Source organism: Danio rerio, chromosome 6, assembly GCF_049306965.1.
Source record: "Danio rerio strain Tuebingen ecotype United States chromosome 6, GRCz12tu, whole genome shotgun sequence".
Taxonomy (NCBI): Eukaryota; Metazoa; Chordata; class Actinopteri; order Cypriniformes; family Danionidae; genus Danio; species Danio rerio.
In genome coordinates this window covers 8,760,620-8,786,356 of record NC_133181.1, presented here as the reverse complement: position 1 = coordinate 8,786,356, position 25,737 = coordinate 8,760,620, and the positions used below count along the sequence as shown (strand labels likewise).

The 25,737-nt window shown below is 37.2% G+C and overlaps 1 protein-coding gene across 6 annotated transcripts in view; it reads left to right on the top strand.

Moving 5' to 3' along the window:
* The window catches only part of plppr2b (phospholipid phosphatase related 2b), a 157,262-nt gene that overhangs the window by 96,023 nt on the left and 35,502 nt on the right, over positions 1-25,737 (top strand). For all 6 annotated transcript variants that reach the window (XM_073953652.1, XM_073953653.1, XM_017356563.4 and 3 more), the window contains exon 3: positions 11,128-11,316. In XM_073953652.1, the coding sequence (XP_073809753.1) occupies positions 11,128-11,316 (189 nt within the window). The remainder of the gene's footprint in view (positions 1-11,127; positions 11,317-25,737) is intronic.

Sequence of the window (25,737 nt, the reverse complement as noted above, 5' to 3'; positions counted from 1 at the left end):
GTTGACGCCAGATCCTAACATCAGGCCTGACCTCAACCTAAAGTCCAACCTAAAATCAACCAAATATCAATGTCTAATGATGTTACAGCTTGACGTTGTGTGGACGTCACCACTTTGATCTATTAGACGTTGGATTTTGGTGACCCCTGAACTGACGAATAAATGTCAGTATTTGATATCAATATGACGTTGGTTTAAGATTTTGGCTTGATGTCAGATTTTGGTTACTTTCCAACACAACCTAAAATCAACCAAATATCAACGTCATGTGACGTTGTTATTGGACGCCAAAATAACAATGGCCCTGAACGCTGGCTAAACATTGAATTTTGGTCACCTGACTTCATAACCTAAATCTAATCTTATACAAACGTCTTATGACATTGTATGCCTGCTGGGTATCTTCTGTTTATATAAATTAACTTGCTGCAAAGTTTCTATATGTTTTATTGTATTGATGTCACCACAATGATAGTGGGTAATGGGGAACTAAAACGCCAGTGTTGCCACCTACTGGACTAACTATATAGTGTGAGCTATTTTTTGAAAGGGTACCTATTTTGCCCATTTTTGCAGGATATAAAATAAGTCTTTAAGGTCCCTAGAGTATGTTTGTGACGTTCTTAGCTCAAAATACCCCACAAATAATGTTTTTATAACTCTGAAACTGCGTCTTTTACACTTTGATCCAAATGTTGCCATTTTGGCGACTGCCACTTTAAATTCAAATGAGATTGTTCATCCAGCTCTCTTAGGAAAAGAAGGCAGAGCTACAAATGCCTACATAACAGCAAATTCAAAATGGCTGCTTCTCACTCAGGGCTGACTATGCTACTAATGCCTAGTTCAAACTAAAGGATTTTAAGCCTGATTTGAGCCCGATTTGGAAGTTAACAAGCTCGCCGACAGATCGGGCTGTGATCGTGAAGAAATCTGCAGGTGCACGGCGCTCGCCGCTCTTTATGTGTGAACTACTGAACAACGCATCAACGAGGCTCGCTGACGCGTCGCCGACACCTCGCAGACTGAAATCCAACATTTAGCATGCTAAATATTCCAGAGCAGTCGGCCGACTCAACCCCACGTGTGGTCAGATGTAGTGACGAGCTGCAGCCAATGAGAGAGCATATCAGCATGAGCTGAATGCCTGTGTGTTCAGGAGCTCAGCAGAAACATCTGTGATTGGTCAGAATGGGCATCGGTGCACTCGCTTCATTCTGCGTTAGCACAGACATGAGAGGAGGATATATTAACAGTGGAACTAGAATTCTGTAACTATTAGAATTACCATACTGCTCATTCTGACGGTTCTCATATGAAACGCCATATTGTCACAACATATTTACATTCAAAGCTATTATTGAGATATTAAAATTAAGCTTTGAATGTCTGGCATCATATTTAATGACACCATTACCCTAAAAATATAATCTTTTTTTTGTAATACAGCCTATAAATATGTAGTTAAGATACTAAAACACTTAAAGGCTTGGCTTTCATTTTCACTTTCAAACAGGAGCTATTTCACAGCACATAATATGCTTAAAGATATCTAAAGTAAATTGATGTTTTTGCCATCAGAAAGTTTTGTTTATGTTAGCAGGAAGTTGCTAGGCAAGAAAATGCACACATATTTAAAGTCACAGTGAAAAGTATCAGACATGCATGCAGTCAGTTTAACCAATATGGTCATTTAAGGCAGAAATGCTCAGTTCTTTACTGTTTTGTAAAAAAAAAAAAAAACAATGTCAGAAAGAAATACACTAATAGTTAGAAAACGGCAGGGTGTTATAAATATGTTAGTTTTATTTCAAAGAGTTATAAAATTACAAAAATTAAAAACTCTCTGTGTATCTCTCCACTGGAACCTGCAGATGAGTGATTAATCCGCTGATAAATCAGCTGATTTGACAATGTTTTTAAATGCTTTCTCCAAAGCTTGAAACGCTGTCAGTGATGTAATCCGCACACAAGCAGCCAATAGTGTTCAGCTTTTTCTGACGACTCCTCTCTCAAAATTTCATTGGCTGTGGTTTGGTAGCTTGAATGAGCTGATGGGGAATGAGTTGTTGTCAGATCATGTAGTGTGTGACCCCCCTCTTGTGGATCGTTCACGGAGTGTTGCGTAGTGTGAACACCACAAAGATTAAAAGACACAAAGTCAGGTCATGTAGTGTGAACGGCACAGCGATCTGCTGATGTTTAAAATCCTGTAGTGTGAACTAGGCTTAAGGGAGAGATTGTTGATAATTGGTGGGGATTTCCCGCGCCGATGACATATACAAAGGGATAATCATAATCAACGTGTTTCTGCAAAAAAAAAAAAAATAGAATTAATATATTCTTACTAATATATTCACACACTTTTGCTACACACAACTCTGTTTAAACTCCTTATAAACGTAATTTTTATTTTTACATAATGGTTTTCCTTTAAAGGGGCGATGAATGTAAAATGTTACGCAGTGTACAGTATTTTAATGACTGATCATTGGCTGAGTGCAGCGAAGGCAGATGCATTTTCGTAATCGTGAAATTTCCTATTGGGATTTGAAACTGCAGCCTTTGGTTTATACGCTCAGCGCCCTGAGCTGCCACCACCCATGCTTCTCTTAATCTATTAGACATGTTTTGTTAGAGATCAGTTTTTGAAGTCCCTCTTAAGTCCCTCAGAGGAGATAATTCTCCTTCCCGTGTTGATGTTCAGTGAGTGTGTTGCTGGAGATTAGATAAGACCAGAGATAAGAGACTCATTCTGAAGTTCCACAGAACAGCAGAGGTGGGAGGAACACATGGAAGCGTTCGCCAAGAGGAAAGATCCTTACTTTGATCACAATTTGTCTTAGTTCTTTGCGGCACAGTCACAAAAGCAGGCCGAATTAGATGAAGAATGCAGTGTGTTGCATAAAAATGCAATCGAAAAGTATCAAACTTATCAAAAATTTGAGTAGAGACTCAAAAGTGTTCAGAAGAAACAGAAAAATGTGCTCATAACAGAAGATAATATGAACAGAGAAGACTAAATCAAGGATATCAAGGAGTATTCATGCATTAATAATTAATTTGGTTTGCTGAGAAAAAAAGATATGGCAGAATTTGAGCATGAAGAAATATGTCTCGGTCAAATCAAATATTTGATTTAGTAAAAGTCAAAATTTATTATAGCACTTGATGTAGATTGTCAAATGTCATGCACTTTGCAGAAACAGGAAAATAATAAATCCTATAGCAATATTTTATTTTGTGGGACATATTCAATTTAATAAGTAGAATATTAGTAGAAGGCTGGTGTAGTTCAAATTAGTTCAAAATTAAAAATAATAATAATAATAATAATAATATATGTGAACTTGGACCACACAAATTTGTTTCTTTTTTCAGTTGAATACAAAAGATATTTTGAAAAAAAAAATGTTAGAAACATTTTGGAAAACTCAAAATACTAACAAAGCACTTTTGCAACTTTAAAACAGCCACATTGCATAAAAGCATCTGATAAAACTTGTCAATAAACAGAACACTATACAGTATTGTATATTTACTACATTATATACAAAATGAATAACCCTCCTGTGAATTTCTTATTATTTTCCTAATATTTCCCAAGTGAGGTTTAACAGAGCAAAGATGTTTTCCACATGATTTCATATAATATTTTTCTTTTAATATTCTTCTAATTATTTTACTTTGGCTACAATAAAAAACTAAATAAAAAAAAGATAAAATCTGTAAAGTTTAGTATCATTAGCCCTTACTTGACCTTTTAATTTAACTTGCCTAGTTAACCGAATTAAACTAGTTTAGCCTTTAAATTGCAATGTAAGCTGAATACTACCTTGTAAAATAACTAGTAAAATATCATGTACTATCATCATGGCAACTATTATGTTTAACTATTATGGCAACTGTTATGTTTAATGTTTTATATGTCTTCTTTAAACAGCAATTGGGAAATATTTGAAATTAAAATTAACATTACCAAAACATATTCAATTGAAATAAAAGTTTAAATTTAATTTTTTTTTATTTTGCTGGCCTTTTGAGAGTCAAATAAGAGTGGCTTTTGAGTCCTGATGCTTTTATGAAGAAAAACTATTTGTCTGTTCAAGAAGCAAAACACTATTTACAAATGTATGACCTTTAATCCACAGTAAACAATTCTCATTTGCCGGCTGTTTGCATAAAACATCCAACACATCTCCTTATTAGGTGTTCTGCACACAACTTTATTTCGAGCCTTTTATCACTCTCTTTAAATATATTCCAGTCTCTATCACCAGATTCTAGTGCAAATGTCCCATTCAAATCAGTTCAAACACAATGAACACATTACATTGATTTTGATGCAGAAATGCTTTTATTGCTCAACTGTACACGCATATATTTGCGCTGTTATTCATTCATTAATTTTATTTTTGGCTTAGTCCCTTTAATAATCCGGGGTCGTCACATTGGAATGAACCGCCAACTTATCCAGCACTTGTTTTACACAGCGAATGACCTTCCAGCTGCAACCCATCTCTGGGAAGCATCCATACACACTCATTCACACTCATACACTAAGGACAATTTAGCCTACCCAATTCACCTGTACTGCATGTCTATGGACTGTGGGGTAAACCAGAGCACCAGGAGGAAACCCACGCGAACGCTGGAAAACATGCAAACTCCGCTCAGAAAATTTGCGACCTTCTTACTGTGAGGCGACAGCACTATCTACTGCACCACTGCGTCACCCCATTTGATCGATTATTTAGAGAAATTCCACAGTTACAATTAAACAGCTTTTTAAAATTTCTTACAGTCTGTCCAATGTTATTGACAGTATTTAAGATGATATAATTTCTTAGTGACGATGTTTACTTAATTTTAAAGTATTGAGATTAAACATTATAAAAAGATCAAATTATATAAGGCCATGCATAGTATAACATAAATAAATAAAGATGAGTTTTAGTTTTTTAAAGATTTTGTTTTGTCTGCACATGTCATATATTTGATAAGTCCCAATGTTTTTACGATCACTTTTACTTTTACACTTATACCTGTACATTAAAATTGTTTTTATTCTCTGAAACGTGACGCAGCAAAATTGCTTCCAACATTGATAGTAATCAGAAATACCGCTTATGCAGCAAATGAACAGTATCTAAGACAACGAAGACTAGAGTAATAATTTAAAACTCTGTCATCACAGTAAAAAGACATTGTAAAATATAACACAAAAAACATTATCATATATTTTAAAAGAATCTTTATTTTTATCAGATTAATGCACCTTAAGAGACACATATTGTGTTTACAGTACTCTATGCACAACCATATGTATTTATTTCTTGACAACTAAGAAGTCCTACTATATAAAACACAATCAATACTTTGCTGTGTCCTGTACTGTATGTAAATTAAATATGTGTACACTATACTAATAAACAAAAAGGTGCCTGAAAAAACTTTGAACTATATTTTGACTTTAGAAATGTGGTATGTGAACAGCAGAGGGCACAATTACACCATTCATCTGGACGGAAGCTTCAAGGAAACGTTCATATTAGCTAACATTAATAAACTGTAATATATAATGTTTTTTCTAGGCTTTTGTTTCTGCTGTTATTATTAATGAACTTAGATTCATAATCACACTATAGTGATAAACAAAGTGAAAATAATAATTAAAAGTGTTTTTTTCACACATTGACAAAACTGAAGCAGGTTTAACTTGTCAGTCAACTGGTCCCAATAACCGTATACATTTCATTTCAAGACTTCACACTTGATACTAATAGTAGGTTTGGCGTGCTGTTCCCAGAGAAAACCCTCATGAGTTCGGAAACAATTGAGCCCAACCCAGGGCTCCCGCCTGCTCAATAAGCATGTAAAAGGGGTCCAAGTAAATTTCTCGAGAGCTCCCCCTGGTAAAGGAGGAAAAAGAGGGTGGGTGAGGGATTCTTCAAAAATGGAGATAAGCTAAGTAACGTGAAATGCGCTATTTATTGTAGGATTGGTTTAATCTGATTGGTTTACCGTGGATGTGAGACCAACCACGATCAATCATATCACATGCTTATCTTGAAATTAGTTTATCAAACTTCACGTAATCAGCAAAATAACCACCTAGAGAGGTTTGAGACTTCTTTTTTGCTTTGTTAACAGTGATGGATGACGTCTCCCTAAGACTTTTTTTCCTCTCTGTCACCCTCATGTCCATGTTTGTGACAGAGTGGCAGAGTTAGCATGACGGCTGATTTTGTATTTGCTGGCACAGCACTTAAAAAATTCAGAAAAACTGACTAAGCAATGGACTCGCTCTGAGAAACGAGGCCACAAAAGTGGACCACTCTTTAAAAGTCCCTTATGTTAGCAAACACATCTGTGGCATATTTCTCCAGACACAAACTGAGAAGTGTGTTTATGACATTGGCAGCACTCTCTCGAAATGTGTCCAAAAATATGGCCTTGCTTCTTGTTTGCATTTATAATTAGTTCATGTGAAAGTGTTTGACTTTGTGCCCTGCTGTCCTGTTTTCCTGCCGCTTACGTGAATGTTTGACCTTTCCTCGAAACAAAGGCGCACAATTAGTTTGCAATTAGCAGGACATTTGAAAATGTGATAATGAAGTTGATCCTGTCACTCCTGTTAGGTGGATTGTTTTCACACTCATTCGTCTTGACAAACTTCAAATTGTTTGCATTATACATTCACATTACATGCTTATGTTAGCCTGCCTTTTATTTTGATATATTATTGTGATTTTAAAATAACTGGTTTCCTTTATAGAATTTAATTTTATTCTGTGATGCAAATCTGAATTTTAAAGCATCATCCCAACAGTTTTTGAATCACACAATTCTTCGGAAATCATTCTAATATGATAGTTTTCTAATTAAGAAAGCATTAGTTAGGAAGAATGATAATAGTTAATGATTTTTGTAGAAACCATGATCTTGTAATTCTTAGTAATAATCTAAACATGTATCGTTTAATCATTTTAATAGCATTTTTGTTGAAAAATTGTTAGTCATTTTTAATAATTGCAAGTCTTTGCAATTATCCTTTAGAACCAAAAGAAGCCAGAGTAGGCACTTCACAGTTCCAGAAATAGCTAATTATTTAAGTTCTCAACAAAGGTGACGTTTTGAGCTTACTCACTCTTCATCAGAAATAATGATGAAGTCTGAAGAGTGTCTAGGCTCAAAACATTGCCTGTGGTGAGAACTTAAAGAAATTGAGAGTTCAGATGCGAAAACCTCTACATGCCGTCTGAATTCCCATCAAAATATAAAAAGGATTAAAATCCAAGACTGAAAAAAAAAATATATATATATATATATATATATATATATATATTTTTTTTTTTTTCTTTTTTTTTTTTTTTTCAGTCTTGGATTTTAATCCTCAAGCAAACCATAAGTAAAACCTAAAAACTGAATCTGTGTGTTTGTGTTTAGAATACTTTTATTAGCACATGATTTAAAGCATGAGTGATTCGTTATTTTCAGCTTTGTGTCAAGATTGAATTATTCCATTTGATTAACTGTTTGATGAAGCCATCAAAATCGTTAGCTGTAACCTACTTTGGAAAGCATCATTTTGCATTTTTACCCCTGTGACATGAGCCTGTGTCAATATGACAGAACTCAAATGCGTTTTTATCTTTTGAGCCAAAAGCAATGTACAAACGGCAACAAAATCTTGAGTAAAAACTGGTATATGAACATGAAAAACAGCCAAATCTTCCATCAGAGAGTGTTAATTTCCATTTTTCCAATTACATAAACATAATTGACCATTAATTGTTAAAACCACGAATTGTAGACAACAAAACAGGCCATGTGTCTCATTAAAACAACATATTTTAAAACCACTACAATTGTTAAAATCATTAAAAATCATGACACTTTATTGTAATAAATCCTAATGCTGAATGACATCCATCATAATATCAGTGAAATGCGTGTTAATGGTTTGGTGTTAATGAAAGGCTACTGATGTGGCTGTTGGGTTTCCAGTGACAAAAAAGGTTAAGAAGCTCTCTGTGGGCTTACAAAGCAGACTAAGCAGGGTGCAGAGCTCTGTTGATAGCTTTTAGATGAGCGCTAGCAGAAAACTCATGTTCATGTGGGATAAGAGCTAGAAATAACATGAAAGCACGCTCAGCGGGGGGAGACCGAAGCAGTCAGCAGAAAAGATCTTAGGCAAGTAGAACGAGAATGAAGCAATAACCAGGCAACGGTTTATACAAGAGCTTCGTGGATGATAATGAACTGAAGCACTGATGTACAATAGGATCTGAAAATATAATCATCTCTGATATTACCCATCATGAGTATTACCTATTATTATGAGTCTACGATTTGACATTTGGAAGGGGGTTTGGAAGATCATTCCTACAGCCATGATCAGCGAAAGAAAAAGTTCTGGAAAGTCATGTTGTGGTGATGTGATAGACTAAAGGTCATTGTGCATGCATTCATTCATTCTCTTCTGCTTGTCCGGATCGCAGTCTTAGGAGAGAACTCAAACTTCCCTCTCCCCAGACGTTTCCTCCAGCTCCTCTGGGGTCATCCCAAGGGGTTCCCAGGCGAGCCAAGAGACATAGTCCCTCCAGTCCCTACCCCGAGGCCTCTTTCCGGTGGGACATGCCTGAAACATCTCCCTAGGATTTTGGAGGCATCCGAAACAGATTACAGAACCTCCTTAGCTGACCTCTCTCAATCTGGTGCAGCAGTGGCTCTACTCCGAACTCCTCCTGGGGGGACCGAACACCTCACCCTATCTATAAGGGTGCGCCCTGCCATCCTGAGAAGGAAGCCCATTTTGGCTGCTTGTATCCAAGATCTTGTCCTTTTGGTCATGACCCAAAGCTCATGACCAGAGGTGAGAGAAGGAATGCAGACTGACCGAAAAATCTACTCTTTCTTGCACTGGTCAGCCTGTCAATCTCATGTTCCATCTTTCCCTCACTCGAGTGAGTTTCTGTGCCTGATGATTGGGTTTTCATAGTCCTAACGTTTGACCACCACCCATTCCACAATAGACCGGCCCCTTACGGCTCTCCCTGCAAGTGGTGAGCTTGTAGAAGGATGGTCCCACATCGCTCCTTCGGGCTGAACCCAGCCACCAGGTTCTCGCATATGAGCCCTAACCACAGGCCTGGCTCCAGGGTGTGGCCACGGATTCGCCATACCAGGTGACGACACAGTCTTTTTTGCCTTGGGAGACCCTAAAAGGGGCATTAGCCCCCAACAACGTAGCTCTTTTCATAGATCATTTAGGCACTCAAACCCTTCCACCAGGCCCGTGCAGAGACCGTCCAAAGGGCATGTGCAGGATAAAAAAAAAAAGGGGGGGGGGGTGTTGTCGCGGGTGTTCTGATCAGCTGTGTAGTCGCGCGCGTACTCAAGAGCGGTGTTGTCGCGTGCCTACTGAAGGGCGGGACCGAGGGTGTGCCGCGTCGCGGGGGCACTTTTGATCATTTTGGAAGGGCACTTTCTATCCAAGACTAAAAAGGGCATGTGCACTGCACAGGTTGAGCCCTATGTGTGCACGTGCCTGCCTTCCACCAAGATTAGGTTCATGGAGTAGTCATCTGAAACTTTTGCAGAAAAAATTAAATCTGCATCATGTTGTGTCAATCACATTTACACATTATGTCCCTTTTAAAAAATGTGATTGGGTTCCTCCTTTTTCAGCTTTTTGCATCTGAAAAAGGCATTTTGAGAATTGTTTTTTTTTTTCCAGAAATTTGTGGTATGTAACTAAAGTTTTGTAACAAAGTATCAAAATGCCACAGATTTCCTAAAATAAACTTTTAATTTGGAAGAATTTCACACAGCTCTTAATAAGGAGATGAATTCTTCTTTGTCTCTGTGCAATGGATTGGACGGACACAATATCATTATTTTTCTCGAAAGTGAATATAAAAAATAACGCACGTGTACATTTCAGATTTCAGTGTTCAAATACCTTAAATACTAAAATATTTACAACTACTTATGCAAAAGACCAAATATTTATTTGACTTGCTAACATCTATGACTGTATTTTTAAAAAAATCTGTGAATATACTGTATGTGAAAGCTGAAAACCTAACAAATAAAATATAAAAGTATCTTTTAAGGTTTACAGTGCAAATACACTAGACATTTGTTTAGTGTCTCATATAAAAAATCCACTAAAAGACAAAAATATTTTGTCTTTCAAAATGAAAATGTGTGCTGTTTCTTACAATTTTTAAATATTGTGCTTAATGTAATCCTAACCAAATGCTGATAAACAGCACTTTTAGAGAAACTTAAATCTAAAGCTATGTGTATGTATTTTCTTGCTAGAAAGTGCAAATTTCAAACCAAAATGAACAGAACTGTGAAAATCAAACGCTGTTTATGTGTTTTCTTGCTAGAAAGTGTCAGTTTCAAACCGAAATGAACAGAACTGTGTAAATAGTTCATAATATTTAGGGCTGACAGTCAAAATTTTCCAGAGACTCTGAAAGGAAGCAAATCATTTGACTGTCTATCGAAAAAAAATTTTCAGGCCCTTTTTTGTACCCTATTCATTGAAAGTGGCATTTCATAAATGATGGGAATAAATGTCATGCTGTTTATCTCTGCTGCCCAAAAATCTGAAAGAGCTGCATGCTTTACTTGTAGCGATGTAGCAATTTCCTCTCCCGCTGTGAGCACAGATGCACAACTCCCCCCTTTCTCTCTCTCCCTATCTCTCTCTCTCTCTCTCTCTCTCACTCCTCCTCCTCCCTCTCTCTCTACAACATTGCCATCTCTTTTCCACCTCCCTTATTTTCCTTCTCTCCCTTGATCATTCTCATCCTCCTTGTTTTCTTTTGCGTAAAATGTCTGTCTTTATTTGTCTTCCATGCCTTATTTTTTTATTTTCCATAGACAGCCACAGCTGAAAGCATTCTAGCCATTCTCTCAGCATCTTTTCATGCTGTCTTCACTCCTTCAAAGCTCAAAATCTTCTGCCACTTCTCTCACGGAGGGAGAACTGTCTTCTTCTTTATTGTTTTTCTTCATTTGTTCCGACTGCAGCTTGTGCTTTTATTTCAGCATCTGCGTTTCGGAGCGGATTTTCCATTCTAAACTGGAGTCATGTTCTATTTCCAGCTGGTGATCATGGCAGGGACGGTTCTCCTTGCGTACTACTTTGAGTACACAGACACGTTCCCGGTGCACATTCAAGGATTCTTCTGCTACGATAAAACCTTCTCCAAGCCGTATCCAGGACCTGAAGATGACAGCAAAGCTCCTCCGGTGCTGGTGTATTCGCTGGTCACCGCCATTCCCACCGTCACCGTAAGAGTTTCACTGCCATTCATAAACTCACACTTTTCTAAGGTGCTGCACGTGTGTGTGTGTGTGTGTGTGTACGTCAGTGTGTGGGAGCGATAATGAGTGTGTTTCACTGTGAATGTGTGTCAGCGTGATCGTTATAGCTGATGTTTTACCAACTCCTCCAGCATGTTTGCCATTTGTCTGGCAAATAGAATGACAATGAGGATTGCTTTTAAAGTGATTTCAGTGTCTAGTAAAATGTGAAGATATTGAGATCTGAGAGCTGTTTTATGTAGCATTATGTTTGCTTTTTAATCTGATTAGGATTTATATAAGATATACATGAGAAATAATATATAAAAAATAATAAACTAGGCTAGTTGAACTTAATTCAGCTGATTATTGATCTTTTTTTAAGATAAGGATTAGTTATTTAGAATAAAGTTTGTTTTGGGCGCATTGGATTTGGTTTGGTTGGACATTGTGCAGAGGCAGGTTAACAAATGCAACTTAAAGTTTATTCATTCATTCATTCATTTTCCTTTCGAATTAGTCTTTATTTCAGAGGTCACTGCAGCGGAATGAACCGCCACCTATTCCACACTAACCTAAACACCCATACGCACTCATTCACACACATACACTACAGCCAAATTAGTTTATTCAATTCACCTATAGCACATGTCTTTGGACTGTGGGGGAAATTGGAGCACCTGGAGGAAACCCACTTCAAGATGGGGAGAACATGCAAACTCCACACACAGATATGCCAATTGGCCCAGCTGAGGCTCGAACCAGGGATCTTCTTGTTGTGAGATGACTGCTAACCACTATTAACACTCAACCTAAAGTTGTGTCAGTAAAAGTCCAGAAGTATTACTCTAAAATGAGTTGTTTTGTGACATACAATATAAGGACACAGATATGTATAACAACTTGGGGATTGCATAGGTATTACATTCAGATTGTGAACTATGAGAACATCTCTAATTTTTCATATATTTCTAAGCTTATGAATCAAACAGAAAGAGTTTTCTTCTGAAAGTACAACTGCACACAGTGTGGAAGGGGTAGGGTTAGGAATAGGGCTGGTGTAGGGCAATAGAAAATACAGTTTGCTCTGTATAAATACAATAGAAACCTGAAAACAACAATTCACAAACCTTTTTGTGCAGGGTTCTTACATGTGCTGGAAATCCTGGAAAATGCTTGATTTTCAATATAGTGTTTTCAATCTTAGAAAAGTGCATGGATTTTGGAAAAAGTGCTTGAACCTGCTTGAATTTGAATTTGTAGGTCTCGAAAGTGTGACTGTTTTGGTTGCATATGTGCATGATTTTATCTATGTGACCTCAAAATATATTTGGGAGCATATGTGCGAGTGCATAAATTGTTGTTGTGCGACCAGTTTTCATTGCAAAATGTTCACGCCATGTGCGTATTTATGGAGTTAAAAATAAGCCAAAACAATCTGAATTTGAATTGTGTTAAATTTTATTATTAACAATTGTAAGTTAATAAGGCTGATTATGTCCTGTTAGAAATGTACTTACTGAAACTTGATTATTGAGCATCTGAAATTTAAGACAACTTAATTTTTTAAGTCAAATTTTTATAGACACATTTTTAAACTTCAGATTTTTTTTTGGTTCTGAATTTAAAGACTGCAGATATTGAGAATGTAAAAATACAGTTTTACGTTTTTAATAATTCAAATTAACACAATTCAAATTCAGATTGTTTTGGCACTATTCGCTTCATAAGTATTTAGGAGACATTCACCCAAAATGCATCTTTGCACCTGAAACGCCAATCCAATGATAGTAAAACACATTTTTTAATGATTTTTAATCATCTTTGGGTGAACTATCCCAATAAATCTTTGCTCTAAAGTACTCAACAATTTAAACTGAATTGTTGTATTGTGTTTTTAAAAAATAACATAATGGATTTAAATGTGAAAAAGTACATACAACATATATAAACGTAATTAACCGTTGTGAATAGATGCTGGAAAAGCATACAAATGCACCTTGAAAGTGCTTGAAAAGTGCTGGAATTGTTGGAAAAGGTGTAAGAACCCTGTATGTGTTTGTGTGTGGGGAAAGAACATAGCCTATGATTAAGTAACCTTCAATTTTCAATAAATATTGCCATTACATTACATTTAATGTTTATGACATTAAACATTTACCATTTTTGAGAGGGGTCTGGATGCAGACTTGGTGCAGTTGCAATCTGAGCTGCATTCAATGCTTTTTAATGCCCGCACATAACCCCACCCCTCACAGTGAAATCACTATCTCCGTTGAGTGCATTGTGTCTGACATTGCATCTCTGAGATATGCAGTCTCAGCTTCTAATCCACATTTGCATCCAGATACTATTGATTTTTTTCAGCTATTTCTAAAGGTGAAATTCAGTAGAATCAATGCGATTGAGTATTTCCATAGGTGCTTTGGTTAGACAAATTTGCCATGTTGACTAAAGAAATCGGCATATTTTAAAAGTGACTTCTGATGCATCTATTTGCTTATATAAGTACAGTATAAAGACTGAACTTTTCAACAACTGAATGTCTGACAAAACAAGCTCTGGAAGCACTTTAAGGCTTACCTTCAGTGGTGGAAAGAATTCTGAAAAATTATACTCAAGTAAAAGTACCATTACTTGCCTAAAAATGTAGTAGAGTAAAAGTATCTGTAGTAAATATTACTCAAAGTATGAGTGAAAAGTAGACCTTTCAAAAGTAGAAAGCTGATGAATTTACATGTAATTTGTGGATGCGTGTAAACGTAACATTTTGTAGTGCATTTAGTTATTGCCCAGCAGGCACACATTGCATAAGACGTTATTATTAGGTTAGATTTAGGCAATGATGTCAGGTGACCAAAATTCAATGTCTAGCCAATTTTTAAGGATAATGTTATTTAGATGTCCAATAACGACATCAAATGACGTTGATATTTGGTTGATTTTAGGTTGGAAAGTGATGAAAATCCAACATCGAGCCAACATCTGAAACCAACGTCATATTGACATCAAATACTGACATTTATTTGGCAACCAGAATCCAATGTCTACTAGATGGTGGTAACACCCACACAACATCAAGCTGTAACATCATTAGACATTGATATTTGGTTGATTTTAGGTTGGACATCAGCCTGACATTGAGTTCTGACGTCAGCCTGATTTTCATTTCCAAACTAAATGCAAAGTCCCTATGAAATTGTTGTACAACGTCAATCTAACGTCATCTTGGCGTCTTGTGCCTGCTGGGCCATTTCGGTTATCTTACAGTAAACATGCATGCATCACCAGAGACATGCATCTAAACATTCTCTTGCTCTTTGCATGTAATGATTTTGGACATCTTCTTGGACACTGTTATTGCTTCTAAACAGTTTGCTGCATTTATAAAGTGTTAGACAAGAATCCCAGGACTGATTTTTCTAATCCTCATAGACAAGAAAAAAATAAAGTGGTGACTGCAGGTTGAAGGAAAATAGTAGAGTAAAAGTACAGATACAGCACTAAAAATGTACTTAAATGAAAGTAAAGGTACACATTTTTAAAACTACTTAGTAAATTACAATTTCTAAAAAAACAAAACAAAAAACAAAAAACTACTCAATTACTGTAATTTGAGTATTTGTAATTAGTTACTTTACACCACTGCTTAACTTACTCACCTTGTATTTTTGCTAACAAAGGCTACATTTGTTTATTTGTTTTGCAAATCAAGCAAGAATGTTTGATTTAACAATCATTTAAAATAACTATTTACTATTTTACTATATTTATAAATGTAATATATTCCAATTTTTTCCTCTAATGCAAAGCTGAATTTGCAGCATCTGTACTCCCAACTTCATTATCACATGATCCTTGAAATAGTTAATCTTATAAGTTAATATGCTTATAATAAATTAATATGCTTATCTGTCCTTCAGTATCATAATGAATTTGAAAACATTATAAATGACATATTTATAAAACTAATAAACCTTTTTCTCTTTATAAAACTTTTTAATGAATGTTAAAAGAGCAGCAGTTACTTTTTTTAATTCTTGCTGACTAAAATAAATGTTATTAACACTTTAGGTACCAAATTACCCACTACTAACTTATTAGATACCTATTAGTAATAAATTGGCTGTTTATTAATACTTCACAAACTATCATCTTATACTACATCCCTAATCCTACCCAATACCTATCTCAACTATACCCTACTGACTATAAATAGTAAACTATTAGTAGTTTATTGATCTAAAAATCTTAGTTAATATCGATATTTGTACCATGAAAGAAAGTGTGACTATAATTTCCAACCCGGGATCTTTCGATTATGTACCCCTATATACATTTCTGGAGAACACCAAATATGCTCCAGGAGCTACGTTTTTTTTTGCAGTTTTTGTTTTCTTGAATCCACCAGAGGCCACTGTGTACACTTTTAGATATCTCACATTTCTCTTGTAAGTGCCATTTGCGCCATTCACGTAAATCCACAAGAGGCCACTGTCGAATGACTGACTGACTGACTGACTGACTGACTGACTGACTGACTGACTGACCGATCAACTGACCCACCCTTGTTCTTCTCTAAACCCAATCGATAGCGTTTTAAAAATCAACGATTTACCAACAACTACCCACTTCCCTAAAACCAACCGACAGTGTTTTCAAAAGCAATCCAGAAAAAGATAAGCCCTCACCTGATTTTTACCACGTTTTCAGATTTAACCACATTCTAACCCTATTATTTACTCATTTATTTTATTTTTTGGCTTCTGTTTTTTGTTTTACCTGCATTCTCGAACCATTCTTCAGCGGACTCGAACCCTGTCGTCACGGTCAACTCTGCTCTGTGTTTCAATCCACCAATGTACATGGCGATCCACTGGATAAACCTGTTACAGCTGAAAAGCTGTACACATGGAGGTAAGCGCTCAGTTGGTAAGCACAGAAAGCAATGGCATCATACTGCCTCGTAGCGTTTGTCGTAAAGGCAAAATGCAGCCATACATACTTCTGGCTACATAATTTGTAATCTCCAGAAATGTATATAGGGCTGTGTTTTCAGAATGAGCCTGTATTTATAATTTCCTTAAGAATATCTTACTGATCTAAGCTGACCACTTTTGAATAGAAGTGTTGCAGAAAAGCTACATTTTGCACCTGCTCTGTCTCTATAGTTGGAATGTCAAGGTTGAGACGTCATGCCATTATTTTTTAGGTCAGACCAAACATAAGTGACATTAACAAGGTCAGATATCTACAGTGTGACGGAGTATAATGAATGAAAGCTGGATCAGATCAGGTCAGTGCAAGAGTCCCGATTCAGCTAGCCAGGAAAAAAACACACACAAAAAAACAAAGATTTCCCAACGGTATCAAATGATTCATTATCAGGGGGAGGGTGAATTAATGTCTTGTCTCACCCAACATCACAGAAAAACAGATGGTGAGATAACACAGCATTAGACATCAGAGGGGCTTTCTTCACTTTTGAGTATTTTTACGCATGCTGCACACACACACACACACACACAGAGTTATACTCCTTCCTCATCTGTGCAAATGAGAGCAGAAGGTGATATAATCTCTCCGCTTTTCTTCCTTCTCGTGGAGAAGACAGCAGTGTGCATAGACACACCTGAGGCTCATGGTAGTCACCTGAGCTTTCATTTGGGCAAAGATGTGTGCTTTTCTTCTATGTGGGTTTCTCTGAAAACAATACAATGTTATTTTAGGGCTTTGTCCTCTGCTATGTGCATTTTGTGATAAATAGATTTATATACTGTCTAGATATAGAGATACCCTGTAGATGTTTGGCATATAGAGAGTGTGGGCTTTTGTTTAACTGTTATGTTTTTGGGCCCACTTTAGGGCTGCTGTGTACTAGCATCCATAAATGATGGTTAGGTTGTTCAACCAAAATGTTCATGTTCTTTGTACCATTAGTACCATTATCACTTAACTGTTGCTGACCGTGAAGGGATTCGCTCCTGCAAAAATGTCTGATAATGTAATAATCCATGTCATCTGCAAATATTTGAAAAATGTTGCGAAATTACTAACCCAGACTCATTGCAGATACGTACCCATGTCTACATTTCTGTGGACAACAAACTGGTCTGCTGGTAGTCTTTGTTTTTGCAAATCCGCCAGAGGCCGATGTGTGCGCGTCTTGATGGTCTGAAAATCTATCATGCATCCTCTTCTTACGAAAATCTACCTTAGGGCGTAATATACACTTCAGCCGACAAGGCCAGCTTGCTGTCACCTGAATGACTGATCGACTGACCCAACCACCCTGTTCTCTAAACCCAACCGATAGTGTTTTCAAAAGCAATCAAGAGAACATCAAAAGTAGACGTTCTTGCATCATTAGTTTTAAAAAAAAATACAGCGAAATGTACCTCTGGTTACATAATTTGCGCTTTCTAGAAATGTAGACAGGGGTATATATCCACAATGAGCCTTTGTAAGAAATTACAAAGTTACGAAGTTCCAAAGTTAACCCAACAAAAGGCGATGTGTGGAACACACCAAACCAAGCCCAATGGCTGACTGTTGACTATGTGTCCCGGCCTTTGCAGTGCCGATTGGCCATTGTATCAATCCGCCAAACAGCACAGTCCAAGAATCCACTCAGTAGTGCTCAAAATCCAAGCTTGACATCATTGCTTGACATATGCTCTCTCAGAAGAGTCATCTTTTTCAAATGTGTGCGCTTTCACTTTAAAAGTTATGAGCGACAGAAATGTCTTTGTTCTTGTTTATAATAGAGATGTGGTGATAATTACCTCTCAAAAGTGCTCATCATTGCAGATGTTGATTGATTTTGCTGTCTTCAGTAGTTTGTTGTTGTCGTTGTTACTTTTCCTCCATTCCTTTTTTGACCGCAAAACAATAATCAGACACCTTGTGGACAAAAATCAGGAAGTGTAAAATGGTTAAAAGCATATGCAAATTGTGCAGATGCATAAAAGTGGGTTGGGCACATACAGTATGTATAGTTGAAGTCGAAAATATTCGCTCTCCTGTGAGGTTTTTCAAATTTTTCCCAAATTATGTTTTGTAGAGAAATTAACTATTCCCAGTATTTCCTATAATATTTTAAATACTGTAGAAAGTCTTGTTTCATTTTGGCTAGAGTAAAAGCATTTTTTTTAACCGTTTATGGTCAATAATATTATCCACCTTAAGCAATATTTTTTCAGATTGTGTAGAGATGGAAATGCTGGTATCTTCAATAGGGTATATGCCTAGCTAGTGCTGTTCCCATGCTGATACACTTCCGGTGACCTGTTATTGTGAACTTTTTTCCATTTTATACGGTTCCTTTTACAGCATCGATGTTGTAATGTCATTAAAATACATTCAGTTAAATAAACTTTAGCATTTATTTGGTTGCTCAAGCGTAAAACGAGACAAAAAGCTGTTTACTCGCACGCGCCCTTCAGAATCGGCAGGCTAGCGCAGAAGCTCCATTGAATATACTGGGGTAAAATAAATGCTCATATTATAAAGATATGACGGCGGAAATGTGATTTAATGCAGTGCTTATTGTACAATCTGAGATCCACTTTAAATCGGATATCACTCAGCTAGTGGAGATCGCTGATTTTTAAAGAAAACAGACCTTAAATGCACCGGATTTTGCATTGGCATTCAGTTCGCCGGAAGCGCTTAACCCAGGTTACTGGCAAATTAAAAGTCCTATTAGCATGCTTCGGCATATACCCCATTTAATTTTTTTTTTCATTGACGACTGTTACTGAAGCAAGCAGACAGAATGTTCAAGTTGTATTAATTACTGTTTACACATAATCAAACACACAGCATTTCAAAATATTTTCCCTTTAAAAGCATGTGGCAAACAATGTTGCTTGACATATGCTCTGTAGAAAGTTTCATCTTTTTCAAGTGTGTGCACTACTATAAAAGTTATGAGCGACTCAAATGTCAAACTTGTTTATAATAGAGATGTAGTGATAATTACTTCACAAAAGTGCTCATCAATGCAGATGCTGATTGTTTTTGCTGTCTTCAGTAGTTTGTTGTTGTTCTTGTTACATTTCCTTCATTCCTTTTTCGAACATAGAACAATAGTTTTATCACCTTGTGGACAAATTAGGAAGTGCACAATGTTTAAAAGCATTGCATATTGTGCATATGCATTGAAAAATGGGCTGGGCCAAAAGTATATTTAGTTTTTTTTTTTGCAAAAATGCTATATTGTGAGCATCATTTCATCACTGGAATAATATGCACATACTTCATTTGCACAACCTGATTTTTGTAACTGTTTATGTACAGCTCACACATTGTGCTTTCTCTGGGAAGGGAAAGGCAGAGTAAACCCTTTCTAGTGTGCATGTGTGGAGCTCCTGTGTTTGTGCACGCTATCAAATGGAGTATTCTTTGAAAGGGTAATGCATGAAAAATTAAGCATGCTTTGGGCTTCAGAATGGTTGAAGAGGATGTACAGTATTTGCAGAAATAATTTACAAATATCAGTACATTCAGATATTGTGCTTACATTGTTAAAGCATGCACACAAATGCATCAAGTACACAACAAGTGCACGGTAAAGATGCTTAAATGTACAATGCTACCCTTTTCTCTTGTTTAATAATCTATTATATGTAATATATTGACACATAAGAATTAAAAAGAAAAAATGCTATGCCTATTAAAGGGCCATGAAACCCCCTTGTTACAGCAGGGTTTTTTCACACCTCTACTTTGGAAAAAGTCAGGAAAGTGGGCGTGTCTAGCTCTGTTTAGGGGGGAGGGTAGGAGGAGTAAAAAAAGGCATGGTCCGTAAAGATTTGCATAAAAATGGGAGTGTCAATTGGATTTGATTTTTACAGAGGCAAAACAAACACAGACACAGAGGAAGACAGTGACTGTGTTTACTTGGACATTAGTAATCAAATTATTTGCCAAATTATTAAATAGTGGACTTTAACTGCAGTTTGGCTCTTTCATTCAGCAATTTCTTTCATGCCCATCAAGACATACAAAATATTTAATTCGAGGAATTCCTGGAAGCGTGTATTTTTCATGCAATGTTTGTTACCGCACGGCGAATGAGAGAAAAAAAACCCTCCGCATTTCTCTGTAACTTAGATGCACTCGGTAGGTAGCATCAGAAAGCCGTGTGTGTTATTCCTGTCACAAAATGCGGCGAAAATCCTCCACGACGTTAAGTTTGATTGTGGTGCTTACATGTTTACACTCGGGAAAGCAGCATTTACAGCGGATATTTTAGTCCATAATATTGTAGTGATGTTAAAATATAGTAAACTTTAATAACTTAAAAATCATTTGACTAAGGTTTAAACACTGAAAGAGTACTGTTGACCATACAAACTAACTTTGCCTCTGAATAAACAAACAAAGAGCACTAGTCGCTCACTTACCAAATCTGTAGAAACAGGACAATCCACACAAACTGGATCCGCGTCTTTATTAAAAGGAGACGAGCAGCAAATCCGGATTTCACCATTTCCAGATGAGAAAAGCTCTCGGGTAAACAATATTCCTAAGACTTGTATTTCTATGGCGCGTCGCATGCACTGTAATCCACACATGAGTCCAGCTGCGCTCTCATAGAGGGAAAATGAAAACAAAACCTTCACTGCAGCAAATTATAAAAGCAACACTGACGACCCATATCTCCAAACAATTCTTCTTCTCCCGCTTGGCAACACAACGCGCGGTCTCTCTGCCATCTGAACACTTTAACTATCATGCATATTAATGAAGTTGCACAATAGAGCGAGCTGATTGGTTTGAACTAAGCCATACTCCTGCAATAATGCAGAACACTCAGAGACGTAATAAGGCACTCCCAGGTACAGACGTCCAGTCTACACGCTGGAATACACGCTAAGATGTCATGGTCGTGACGCAGCTTCAAAAATTAGTGTCAGACCGGAAGTACAAATTTGCTTGAAATAACGCAAAAACAACCAATTTTCACTTTTTAGTGATATATATGTGTCCTCATAGTGTTTTTAGCAGTGTGGGACACATATACGACTGTCAACAGCTAAAAAAATGTGTTTTGGTGTTTCGTGACCCTTTAAGCTTACAGGGCATAATTCATAAAACTCACATGTCGTATTTCACATAAATGGAGATATTTATTTTTTTATGCAATATATTGACACATAACAATTAAAAAGGAAAAAATTCTACATCTTTCTAAGCATACAAGTCATAAATCATAAAACTTGCATGTCATATTTCACTTATAAATGGAGCCGTTTGAATTTGTATTCACATGCCGACATAATTTTCAACAAGAAATGCTTCTTTTTTTTCTTCATGCACAATGTGATGTGAATTTTTGCTTTTGGTTTTGAAGTGAAACCTGACCCGGGCATCTTCTTTCTGTTCACCCACAGATGAATGTATCTCTGCAGCAAAGCTCTCTTTGTGTGTAACTGCCTTCATCTCTTTGTCTTGAGGATAGCGAGCGTTTGCATCTGCCCTGTGCCAGCGTGCATGTGTGTGTGGTTGTGCACGTGTGTGAATATGTGGGTTCTTGGAGTGTGTGTGGGCGGATGGAGGATTCTATCTTTTGCTGAGAGTAGAATCTGGAAGCTGCGATAGTGAAAATGAGAAACTCTCTCATCAGTTCTAGCACATAAAACGAGGCTGCTTATCCTGCTGTAAACACGTGTTTGAACCCCGCTGAAGGGCTTAATTATTGAGACATGCTGCTCTCCACATCTGAAGATGTCAAGTGGCCCTCTGATTCGCAACAGTCGCAGACGTTTGTGTTCCCTAATGAGTGGAGTGATGCTGAGTGCTGGATCAGGGTCAGGTACTTGTGAGTTCGGCTCGTTTAAGGGATATCGCAATCAAAAATGAAAATTCAGTCTTCATTTACCCGACCGCATGTCATTTGTCAAATTAAAGGGTTTTGTGAAATGACAGTGACCAATGAGTTGACTTAATGCACAAAGAATACAGTAGACATACATGGCAACTCAAACAACTTTGGACACTAACATTTAAGAAACTCCTTTTATATATATTTTTTACATATTTTTTTATGATTCTAATTGTAACGGAGGCCAGCTAGTGAAGAGCTGTGCAGGTACGCTAGAGGCCGTAGTCTTTAGCCACCTTGTTAGAGCAACCAACTCCTATACAAAGAATCGAAGAATCATTTAATCCCAGCTAAGAATGGGATGGGTGCAGTAGGACCAGTGGGTGACATGTTGGAGCTCGTCCGGGATGGGAGTGAGGTTTAGGGTGGTGAGTGTAATGGAGGCCAGCTAGTGAATTGCTGTGGAGGTTAACTTTACTCCTCTGAACTCTTTATGTGCTCTAATGACAGATGCTAGTGGCCATGGTCTTTAGCCTTCCTCGTTAGAGCAATTGACTCCCATACAAGGAATTGTCGATTCAATTCTAGCTCAGAATAGGATGGGTGCAGTAAGAACGGTTGGTGACATATGAGGGCTTGTCTGGGATGGGAGTAATGTTTAGGGTGGTGAGTGTAATGATGTGCTGTGCTGGTAAACTTCTCTTCTCTGACCTCTAAAGGTGCTCTAGTGACAGACACTAGAGGCCATGGTCTTTAGCCTCCTTTTTAAAGCAACTGACCTCTATACAAAGAATTGCCGGTTCGATCCCAGCTCAGAGCGGGCTGGGTGCAGTAGGGCCGGTGGGTGACATGTGGGAGCTCATCCAGGATGGGAGTAAGGTTTAAGCCTGATTTATACTTCTGCGTCAAGTGACCGGCGTAACCCACGGCGCAGGCAACGCTCGTGGCTGTGCATTTATACTTCTGCGCGCTGTCTCTGTCGGTCTGCATTAACACTTCCGAAACGCTAGTGGGCAGTGAGGTGTTAATGTTCCTCTGTGTCGAGTTTCTTCTCTGCTTTTTTGCTTTTCCTGAACACTTCCGGGATGTACAAGTGGCTCAAACTCGCTCATTTTGAGGCAGGAACCGGCGGACGTGCAACAACTTTAACTATGAGGTAAACACAAAACAAAACTTTCCATCCGGAGCTCCTTCACGGGACTCCACACTTGTAAACAATCGCTCGCGCCATTCGCGCAGCTCTCGGTCCCGCCCAGACTCGTCAGCGCTACCAAGCCGACCAATCACAGAGCTTACGCTACGCGTCGTTGCGACGTGTAGTTACATTTTTTGAGAGGTGCACGTCAGTGACGGCGATGGCCACGGCGAAGGGCTATGCGTCAGCGCCGTAGCATACGCCGGCGTTTGACGCAGAAATATAAATCAGCCTTTAGTGGGGTTAGTGTAATGGAGGCCAGCTAGTTAAGTGCTGTGCTGGTAAAGCTCACTCCTTTGACCTCTAAAGGTGCTCTAGTGATCTCCTTTTCTACATTTTGTCTTGATGTAAAAAAAATAATAACAACAGGTAAAGCATCTTTCATTCATTCATTTTCTTTTCGGCTTAGTATCTTTATTATAGGAGTCACCACAGCGAAATGAACCACCAACTTATTCAGCATTATTTTACACAGCGGATGCCCTTCCAGTCGCAACCCAACACTGGGAAACCCTCATACACTCTTGCACACACCCACTCACACTGTGGCCAATTTAGCTTATTCAATTCAATTCACTTGTTTTTTTTTATAATCAAGAACCAGCATGTACAGTTTTCTTATACAATACAATACAATCGCTTTACATTTCTTAACAAGAATGAAATAAGTGAGAGAAAAAAGTAAAGGAGAAGAGAAAGAAAAACAAAAAAACAGATGAGAGGGTACAATGTATCAAATTACATACAAATATATTGCGCACATTTTCCAATTTTAATTATTAACCAGAGTTATTAATGCACTTTTTCTACAGGAAATGCATATATACAAACATTTTATGTAAAATAAAAATAGGCAAAAAAATAGGCCTAGCAACGCCTATGCCTAGAAGTATACATTATACCTATAAATTATATATAACATCATTTTCTATGATATGTTCTCATATGTATGATATGATACATATCATTTCTATGATATGTGCGCAAATGTATCCAAATGATGTATTAAACATGGTCTCTAGAGGCCATGGTCTTTAGTCTCCTTGTTAGAGCAACTGTCTCCCATACAAAGAATCGCCGGTTCGATCCCAGCTCAGAAAGTGATGGATGCAGTAGGACCAGTGGGTTACATAATTCTAAAACTTTCATGCTGATTCCTTCTTGTATTTACATGTTTTTAGTAATCTGATCAGCTGAGATTATTATCATTTCCACCCAGTATTGCATTCAAATGCATCTCTTTTGACCACATATGTTTAGATTTTGTTGGGACCTTTTCCAGTAATCATTTTCTGCATTTAATGAACAACAACAAGTCACCAAACTTGTTCCTGGAAGGCGGTGTCCTGCAGGTTTTAGCTCCAACCCTAATCAAACACACCTGAACAAGCTAATCAAAGTCTTAGGTATACTTAGAACACCCAGGCAAGTGTTTTGAGGCAAGTTGGAGCTAAACCCTGCAGGGACACCGTCCCTCCAGGACCAAGATTGGTGACCCCTGGTCTATATGATGACTATTTATTTATTTATTTTTTTGAGTATTGTTAGACATCTATTACATTTTCCCCTACAACACAAAAATTTGGCCTTGTTTTAGCCAAGACGTCTATGTTTGGACTTCTATGAAGTCTTTATTAAACACAAAGTTGCTTGGTTTGTACCCTTTAAGTTCCCTCTTTTTTAATGTGATACTTGAATAGTATTGAATACTTTTCTTACAACACATTCCATAATCATGTGCTAATTCAGTAGAGTATGCAGTGATGGATGAAGAACACAAATTAAGTGCTTGAGTAAATTCAAAAGTAAATGTAGAAAACTGATAAAGTATAGATACTTATACTGTAGTTACTCTCCACCACTGGCGGATTTCGTAACACTTTAATGTAATATATGTACTTACACATGTTCCATCACTTACTATAGTAATTATGCTCTTTCTAACAAATTATGCATAATTTCATGTAACTAACCCTAAAACTAACCCACAGTCTAGCCTAACCAAATAGTAAGTACATGTAATTAATATTACTGCTCAGTAGTTAAATAAATAATGACACTACGTCACCTTAAAATAAGGTGTATTGGTTTGGCTAAATGTGCATCTAAACAACTGTTTCCCAACTCTGTTCCTGAAGGCACACCAACAGTACACATTTTCAACCTCTTCCCAATCGAACACATCAGAAACAATCATCAGAATATCAGAAGAGACTCCAAAGGAGTCAGATAAGGAAGACATCCAAAATATGTACTGTTGGTGTGCCTCCAGGAACATGGTTGGGACACACTGATCTAAACTATGAAAGCAATATGATCTTAAGTATTTTCAATTACCTTTGGGAGTGGTCTAAAACTTTTAAGAACCCATTTACACTTGAAT